The 9,904-nt window shown below is 40.2% G+C and overlaps 2 protein-coding genes across 2 annotated transcripts; both read right to left on the reverse strand.

Annotated features, from left to right (window-relative positions):
• Positions 1-1,537: 1,537 nt before the first annotated feature.
• Positions 1,538-2,977, reverse strand: LOC123166909 (BTB/POZ and MATH domain-containing protein 2-like). The gene is made up of 3 exons (XM_044584728.1): positions 2,750-2,977; positions 2,229-2,593; positions 1,538-2,144 (listed from the first exon to the last, which is right to left on the reverse strand). Exons 1-3 carry the CDS (start codon positions 2,975-2,977, stop codon positions 1,538-1,540), a joined length of 1,200 nt encoding a protein of 399 aa, XP_044440663.1.
• A 5,293-nt stretch (positions 2,978-8,270) lies between these two features.
• On the reverse strand, positions 8,271-9,698 carry LOC123165632 (BTB/POZ and MATH domain-containing protein 2). Its single transcript, XM_044583324.1, has 2 exons — positions 8,629-9,698; positions 8,271-8,469 (listed from the first exon to the last, which is right to left on the reverse strand). Exons 1-2 carry the CDS (start codon positions 9,696-9,698, stop codon positions 8,271-8,273), a joined length of 1,269 nt encoding a protein of 422 aa, XP_044439259.1.
• Between the last annotated feature and the right edge of the window lie 206 nt (positions 9,699-9,904).

Genomic DNA, 9,904 nt, shown 5'->3' on the forward strand with positions numbered 1-9,904 from the left:
TAAGAATAAGATGGCCAAGAGAACAAGGCTGGTCAGTGTTGAGGGGCCAATGCTAAAACTATTTCTAGTAGTGATTCAGATATGTATGGTTGGGCAATACAAGCACCTATTCCCTATCTGGGCAGGGCCGGCCCTGTGTTTCAGGAGGCCCTAGGCGAACTCGAGGACATGGGCCCTTATGTCCTAATACCATATATATGTATCCGTGTACGTGCTACATAAACTATATATAACTTAGTAAGAGTAACTTTCAACCACACATCTTTAGTTTAAAATTTGACTATAATAATTCGATTGACTCCATCGACTACAATAATAACCAAATTCAAACTAACTCCATCGACAACAATAATACGAAAAGGATAATTAAACTTTAAACTCATTGGACAATGCCGATAACTTTACACCCATGAACTTTTCTGGAACACATATTACCGCTGAAAGCTAGTAGCAAGGCTAACTATTATATAAGCAAGACACTAGTTCGGCCGCCCTCTATCCTTGTGTTGGAAGCCTTGCGTGTATATATTATATATCGCATCGCCATCACCATGTGATGTTATTTTTATGTTGTTTCAGCAAGATGCTTTATGGAAATCATGTGTAGGCCTGTTCTATACTGGGCGATCATATAGATTTTTAATCTATTGTTTAGCTAAATAAGAATCAATGGAATATTGTATATATCATTGTTCACATTCACCAACAACATACCTACGTATCTCATCTTGGATGTAATTTTTTTCCGAGAATCTCTTGGCTGTATTGTATGCCCTGACATATACTATATCAATTGTACGATTATTAACGGCAGCTCTCCCCGGCCCAAAAATCCTCATCGACGGCAAATTCTATGGTTAGCTTCTCCTCTCTGAAACAATCAGAGTTGAAATCTGTTCGGCAGGATAGCCTCTGGCTGGGGTCGCTCGAGTCGGCCACAAAGACATATAGCACTGGTGGCACATTCAGCTGGTCAGACATTTAGTCCCAGTTAAGCAAGTCTTGCCGTCGCAGCCGAGCTTGGGAGACAAGCGCTGCGCACTGGTACACACGATATCACTTGGCGGTGACAGTTTTGCTGTAAAACACTCAAACTGCAACTCTACAGCTTCTGCGAGTTCCTCCAGGGCAGCTTCCCCAACTCCTGAAATTTTACACTCCGTCCATCATGGCAGCCAGGAGTTCAACTTCAAGAGTTTTCGTGTTTGGCGTGGCTCCGGGCACAGAGTTGGCGGAGCTCGGAGCCAGAGCGTTGCCAAATGCACCTTAAGATACGTGTGCCTAAATATTAGTTTGCAGAAAAAGGGAAGATAGGGGTGTCGTGTTAGTTTAACCACATGTCATTCTTGCAGTTTATTGTAAAGTAAGAAATGATATGCACTTGCATAACACGAATTGATACATTATTTCTTGGAATAGAGTAAGTCAAATTCAACAGAAATGATGAACATAACATATGACTAAGAAAACCAGTAGAAAAATAATGGAAAGGTGTGATGTATCAGTCGCCACACTACGACGAGCTAGACCCCACATACTAGATCTTTGGGAACTTACAAACGCTCTCTAAAATCTCCAATGCTGTACTAGAACTCTTTCTCTTGAGGTTTTCATAGTCTTGGCTCGCCATCAATTCACCAAGTATTGTTGGAGATGCCATCAATTTGAGGCAAGCCTGTTTGAGATCATTACACTGATGTTGATCAGCTAGCGCATATGTAGTTGCCACTGTTTGTACATCAAGACAGCTGCAAAGAGTGGCCTCACATATGAGCTTCAACTTTTCAATTGCGTAGCGATCGGCAGCCTGGAGTAAGTGGCGTACAATCTCTTTTCTGTCCTCGTCATCAAAACCGTCGAAAGGAAGCACCAAGCAGTCTGTGTACACAAAATGTATGAGAGCCCTAAAAACGCCAGGTAACATATCTTCCACGATTACATATGACCCGTCTTTCTCCATCATTGGTCCACAGAGCTGCACCCTAAACACCGGTGACCTTGCCGCGAGCACTACCCTATGTGCAGGAAATGTTTCACCTTGGACGCAGAAGGTCACGTCCGCCCCTTCTTTTGACTCTAGAAGATCTGCAAAATCATTTGACAGTTCTGGTGGTGGCAGCTTCACTTGGGGTGATAATAAGTCACTGCAAGTCACCAGTGGATCTTTCATAACAGTGATGGAAAATTCAATCAAGAAGCGGTCAAATTCCACATATTCTGCTTCAAGCAAAGTTTTCCCCATGACCTTCTCCCACCCTCCCATCCTATATTTTCCTTCTGCACTAGATAAGTATAACACTCCGGTTTGAGTCCACTCTGTGCATTGTCCTCCTGGGGAGATCAATCGATAACAAAATATTGCACTGACTTCTGCATTTTCGCTCATAAGCTCACCAACAATAGAGATGTGCTTTTGGCTTTCAGCATTGATTCCTTGTGGGTAGAATCTAACTGACCAGTCATACCCACCAACTTGGAAGGCATGGGACCTTAGAAAATTGCCCAATCCAGTTTCCTTGATGAAACTATAGTTAGTAACCGCGAAGATGCAGGTCGAGTCTGCAGTTGCGAAGTCCATGTGCAATACAAGTGCCTGCAATTCCACACAAGATCTAATTAGCACACAGATATGCTTCATTATTTAAAATAACAGAAATGTATGTACCAGTCCAAAGTTGTGACTCAATTATTGTAGGATGAACTGCCAATACACTACTCGGCCTACACACAAGTTATGGACCAAACTCACCTTCCCGCGGCAAACAAGAGTTGCATCACAGGGTAGCATTATCGCTCTTTTCCTCTGGCTTTCACACAAAAAAGAGCTCCACCAGAATGTTTTGACTGCTAACATCAGTGGAAACGAACGTTGTTCCTCTGGTCTGCTATGACGCTCCTCTGAATTAATTACTACAAACAAAGTGGCACCGCAAGAAGACCAATTCCAACTGAATGGCCATTCGTACAATTTTTCCATTGGTAAAACTCCATGCATCTTTTTATTTTGGTGGAAAACTCCATGAATGTCCTTATAAACTGTACTTATACTACTTCTCACATAAAAACAACAAATCTATACGAACCATGCAGGCATCTACCTTTGTACTACTACTACTACTACTACTACTACTACTACTACTAGTCTCTACTGTCTACTGCTAGTACCAGCTATGGATTGAATAACGGACCTTGGAGTTCAAGAGCGCAGTGGAATGACGACCAACGGTAGAAGAGATCCCAAAGCAAAATCCTGGCCGGCAGGCTTTCGAAGATTGGTAGAGATAAATGGAATCTCGTTGCTCACAAGGTAGCCAACTTAGCGAGATGGATCAGTATTTCTCGATCTGGGTAGTTTGTTCCTGCTAATGTGTGTGGTTGGGTTATAATGGATTGAAAACTTGCCTTCTCGTGATAATAATTGCGCGCTATCTATTGCAATCGGCAAATATTTAGATAATTTTAATGCCAGACCAAACAATCCCATTACAATTAATACAATAAATGACCACTTATCTGTACACAAATGTTCTCACAAAATTAACTGGCGACTATATATCTCCTGCGATATGTTCCGTAAATGCTCCAAATCCTGACCAGTTTCTAGCAACTACTTCCTCCGTCTGAATTTATTAGCCTCCCATGTATTACAGGTCAAACTTTGACCAACATTGTAACTAGGGAGTGGTTTTTATAAACATAGACGCATTGCACCCACTTATATATACCCTCCAACATCTATCTATCTATCTATTATATATAAAAAGTGCTTGACGGGTTAATCAGAAAAAAGATAAATAAACTAGAAATTACCACAATAATTAGAAAGATCTGATTGTTGATTTGGTGGACCCATAACTTAAAAGACGTAATGAATGGATTAGATCTAAGGGCGCTCCATCTAAAAAAAAATACAGCTATCATTAGCCTGTACGTGTAAAAAAGGGTACACGCCTTATATCTTTCTACCCATCTAAAAAAAACTACAGCTATCCTTAGCCTGTACATGTTGTTGAAAAAAACGTGCACACCTTATATCTTTCTACACGTCCCTTTAAATAAAAGTGCTTGACGGGTTAATCAGAAAAAAAACTAGAAATTACCACAATAATTAAAAAGATCTGATCTCCTTGATTTGGTGGACCCATAACTTAAAAGACGTAATGAATGGATTAGATCTAAGGGTGCTCCATCTAAAAAAACAACAACTATCATTAGCCTGTACGTGTAAAAAAGGGTACACGCCCTATATCTTTCTACATGTCCATTTAAATTAACCTTAGCATGTACGTGCTATTCAAAAAAAATAGCGCTCCATCTAAAAAAAAACTACAGCTATCCTTAGCATGTACGTGTTGTTGAAAAAAACGTACACACCTCATATCTTTCTACACGTCCCTTTAAATAAAGCAAAAACTAGAAGATCTCACATAACTACATGTAAACCCAGTGGATCCGATTTATCCTATGTACATATCTTATATCTATCTTCAAGTCCTTTAAGAAAAACTAAAAATGTACACATCTTATATCTATCTCCAAGTCCTTTAAAAAAAACTACTAGATCTCACGTTCTAAAAAAGTAAAAAACTACCACATCTCATGTTCTTGATCTAAGTCCATCAAAACAAAACAAAAAACAAAAAAGCTACTACATCTCACGTACAAAAAAAAAATACTACTAGATCTCACGTCCTAAAAAAGGAAATAACTACCACATCTCATGCTCTAGATCTCAGTCCCTAAAAAAAAGCTACTACTCCCCTATGTCCTCGACCTCACGTAGCAGCCGTTGCAATGGGCATCTGCACCAGCACTGTCGGTCTTATTATACAACTCTCGAAGTAACAATTGGTGGAAATAGTTCATTGGTTTCAAACATTCACAAATCTATATTATGTGATATCTGAGTCCTCAAGGTTTTTTAATACTGCAACCAATAGTGAGAGCATCTGGCCATTTTTAAATTTTGTATGTAGAATGCAATCTAACGATTTGGTGGACCCATAACATAAAAGATGTAATGAATGGATTAGATCTAAGGGCGCTCCATGCATCTAAAAAAACAGCTATCATTAGCCTGTACGTGTAAAAAAGGGTACACGCCTTATATCTTTCTACATGTCCATTTAAATTAACCTTAGCATGTACGTGCTATTCAGAAAAAAATGAGCGCTCCATCTAAAAAAAACTACAGATATCCTTAGCCTGTACGTGTTGTTGAAAAAACGTACACACCTTATGTCTTTCTACACGTCCCTTTAAAAAAACCTTAGCATCTACGTGCTGTTAAAAAAAATGTATGTAAAGAAATACACACCTTATGTCTTTCGACATGTCCCTTTAAATAAACCTTAGCATCTACGTGCTGTTAAAAAAAACGTACATACACACCTTGTGTATTTCTACATATCCCTTTAAATAATATAAATAAAACAAAAACTACAAGATCTCACGTAACTACATGTAAACCTGGTGGTTCCGATTTATCCTATGTACACATCTTATATTTATCTCCAAGTCCTTTAAGAAAAACTAAAAATGTACGCATCTTCTATCTATCTCCAAGTCCTTTTAAAAAAACTACTAGATCTCACATCCTAAAAAGGAAAAAACTACCACATCTCATGTTCTTGATCTAAGTCCATCAAAACAAAACAAAAAACAAAAAAGCTACTACATCTCACGTACAGAAAAAATACTACTAGATCTCACGTTCTAAAAAAGGAAATAACTACCACATCTCATGTTCTAGATCTCAGTCCCTAAAAAAGCTACTACTCCCCTATGTCCCTCGACCTCACGTAGCAGCCGTCGCAATGGGTATCTGCACCAGCATTGTCGGTCTTATTATACAACTCTCGAAGTAACAATTGGTGGAAATAGTTCATTGGTTTCAAACATTCATAAATCTATATTATGTGATATCTGAGTCCTCAAGCTTTTTTAATACTTGAACCAATAGTGAGAGCATCTGGCCATTTTTAAATTTTATATGTAGAATGCAATCAAACATGTTTTCTTATTCAGTTATCTTAATATGTCTTTGGAAGTTTGTTGAAAATTAATAGGTGTAAGGGAGCCTAACACTGCCAATGACGGTCGCAAGACTAGAAAAATGGTGGGAGCATAAAAAAGAATTAACATTACGCTTACTGTCATCTTTTTGTATCTTGGCTATAAGTCAATCGAGTGAACATCAACAGCAGCCAGCATACAGGGCTGTACAAAAACGTAAACTGGATGGTTAGTCACTAAAAAACTACCATAAATAATTTATTAGTTCAATCGTACGGCGACTAAAAATAGAAAAGGGGAGGTGAGACCTGCAGATTAAAAAAATAGACATATGTCTGCCTAAACATGTGTTTGCACATGAAGAACTATATGTAGCATTCTCAAGAGTGGCAATTAAGGGATTGACAAAGGGTAATAGTATATAAATAAATATTCTAAAGGCATGGAAACCAATTTTAGTATAGTTCTTCTTCAATATGATGTTGATACTGACCTTTTATTAGGCGATAATAAATACATGAAAAAAATTATACTCCCCCGTACCGGTGTATTAGTCATCTCAGGTTGTGCACCGCAACCAAGGTGGCGGGAAAATGAGAGAACTTGATGTTTATTTGCTAATTAATACCTTTGCTTGCGGAGAATTGACCACTGCATGTTATGCTAAGTAGTCTCAAGTCATTGAATGCATACATGTCACATGTCTCCTATTGGCCGATTTCTTTTTTCAAGGCAAGAACTAGGGAACGAGGTGGGTAGTTAATGCACCGCGCCTAAGTGTTTGAGATTATTTGGTTTCGTAATGTGACCTATGCATCGGTTGGAAAGAATGGTTGGATTGTTTTTTGGGTCCATTCTAAATATACAAAATGAGATTTTTTTTGTAAAGAAATACTACCTCCGTAACAACATATAAGTCATTTTTGTAAAAAACATCTTATATTTTGATATGGAGGGAGTATTATATTAACTATTTATGTTGCACGAAACAATCTGATTTTTGGTCACACATTGTAGTTTGAATGCATTGTTGACCTGTGAAGAGTGAAGTCCGTGTGCCCCTTTATTTTGGACATATAAAAGTGACAACATGCACAGGTCGCGAAGCAGGAAAATGGTTAGATAAGGGGGTGTACAACCACAAATTTTCCTTTTAGCTAATAAAATATGAACTATATGTCCAAAAATAATACCGTCGAAAACTATCTTTTGAATATGAATCCGGTAGTATTCTTTCTGTAACATATACCTCATATTCTGTCAGTCATATGTATGGTCAAAAATTGACATGAAACACGAGTGGGAGGGGGCAATAAACCCAGATGGAGGGAGTACATACACTCATCTTATAATGTCTTGTGGTGCTTGGAAAAAGCTTGATAACATGAAATAGTTTCAAGAACTTATATACTTTTCGATGAGTATTCTTCATCTAAGACAGTGCAATCTGTCAATCGAGGCATCTAATGTAGCTCCAACACTTCCAGGGTACCAATTAGCAATCTTTTCGATGAGAGGTATTTACTACTAATTGGAAGTACTAATCAGGTTTCCTTCTTGGAGGGATCACCAAGGTGAAGTTCCTGCCTCCTTCCGCTACCGCGGGGCTAAACCTTTGATTAGTCGATCAGATGATGGCGGCACTCAGGTGTCGTTCTGTCCGTGGGGGCGTCATTCTTGGAGGTGTGCATTGGCTAGAAGGACTACTGGATGGTTTCAGCAATGGAGCGGCATTCCATGTGACACATCCACGACATGGAGTCTAGGCGGCGTGGCGCGACAGGTTCTCAGTGACGTATGTGTGATGATGGACAGGCGTAGGGAGGTGGCGTAGTCTGGCGTTGTGGTGGCGTCGACGGCATGCTTGGCAAGGTCAATGCGGCAGTACCTGCTCCGGCAATGCATAAGTGGAAGACGGCGCGGCAGCTTGTGAGAGTGCGCCGGACCAGTGTGTGCCCAGATCCGGTAATGCGGCTTGGTTGGGGTCTCCAGCTTTAGATGTTAGGCTTTGGTGCGAGGTCTGTTTGATATTCGGCTCAGACTATCGACACCTCTTCTTCAAGTGGATAGAAGTAGCTACAAATAGTTGTAAATATGATGGCTTCAAATGTATGATGTATTATTTTGTAAGGTCTTTATGAATAATTAATAACATAAATGCATGCACCGTTCAAATGCAGAAACCGGGCGTCATCCTCCTTTAGAAAAAGCTACTAGAAAGTGTGAAGGCTGAGTCATCAGTTGTCCTAAGGCCGTTATCTTGAGGATATAGCGGACTTGCCCACGAAATCCACGGCTTGTCGTCCACCTGCTGCTGTTGCTGGCGAAGACTGCTGGTCCGAGTTCCACCTCCAGGACTCACCCTTCTCTTTCCCCGGTTGTGCAGGTGCGAAACTTCTCGGAATGGTGCGCTCGTCAGCGTCATACTGCCCTGCAGGTTTGGCTTGTTTTGCACTGTAATTGGTCAGAAGTTGTATTTTGGTTTGCACTGTAATTAGCTACTGGGAAAGTTGATATGCACTTGCATAACATATGACTAAGAAAACCATTGGAAAAGCAATGGAAAGGTGCGATGTATCAGTCGCAAGACTAGGATGAACTAGACCTGCATACTAGATCTTTGGGAACTTATAAATGCTCTCTAAAATCTCCAATGTTGTACTAGGGCTCTTTCTCTTGAGGTTGTTATAGTCTTGGCTTGCCAACACTTTACCAAATATTGTTGGAGATGCCATAAATTTGAGGCATGCCTGTTTAAGATCGTTACACTGATGTTGATCAGCTAGAGCGTATGTAGTTGCCACTGTCTGTGCATCAAGACACCTGGAAAGAGCAGCCTCACATATGAGCTTTAGCCTTTCAATGCGGTAGCGATCGGCAGCCACCAGTAAGTGGCGTACAATCTCTCTTCTGTCCTCGTCATCGAAATCATCGAAAGGAAGCACCAAGCAGTCTGTGTAGATAAATTGCAGAAGTGTCCTAAAAACGTCAGGTAACATATCTTCCAAGATTAGAGATGACCCTTCTTTCTCCATCATTGGGCCACAGAGCTGCGCCCTAAACACAGGGGACCTCGCAGCAAGCACTACCCTGTGTGCAAGAAATGGCTCACCTTGTACGCAGAAGGTCACGTCCGCCCCTTCTTTTGACTCTAGAATATTTGCGAAATCACTTGATAGCTGTGATGGCGGCAGCTTCACTTGGGGTGAAAGTAGTAAGTCACTGCTAGTCACCACTGGATCTTTTATAACACTGACTGAAAACTCGATTGAGAAGTGGTCAAATTTCACATACTCTGCTTCAAGTAATGTTTTCTCCATGACCTTCTCCCACCCTCCCATCCTACATTTGCCCTCTGCACTAGATAGGTTTAACACTCTCATCTGTTTCCACTCAGTACACTGTCCTCCTGGGGAGATCAATCGATAATAAAATATGGCCCTCACTTCTACATCTTCGTTCATAAGCTCACCAACAATAGAGATGTGGTCTTGGCATCCATCATTGATTCCTTGTGGATAGAATCTAACTGACCAGTCATAGCCACCAACTTGGAAGGCATCTGACCTTACAAATTTGCCTATATCAGTTTCCTTGATGACACTGTAGTCATCAACCACGAAGATGTGGTTACCGCGAACCAACGTTGCATTGCAGGTCGAGACTGTAGTTCCGAACTCCATGTGCAATTCAAGTGCCTGCAATTCATCACAATATCACATTAGCACCCCAATATGCTTCATTATTTTACAGTAACAGAAATAAGATGAAATCATATATTGTGTTTGTGTCACTATATGTACTAGGGAATTTCTTGAACACATAAATGTATGTACCAGTGAACCAGCTAGACTTATCCAAAGGTGGGACACAATTATTGTAGAAGGAC

The sequence above is a fragment of the Triticum aestivum genome, chromosome 7D (assembly GCF_018294505.1).
Source record: "Triticum aestivum cultivar Chinese Spring chromosome 7D, IWGSC CS RefSeq v2.1, whole genome shotgun sequence".
Classification (NCBI taxonomy): Eukaryota; Viridiplantae; Streptophyta; class Magnoliopsida; order Poales; family Poaceae; genus Triticum; species Triticum aestivum.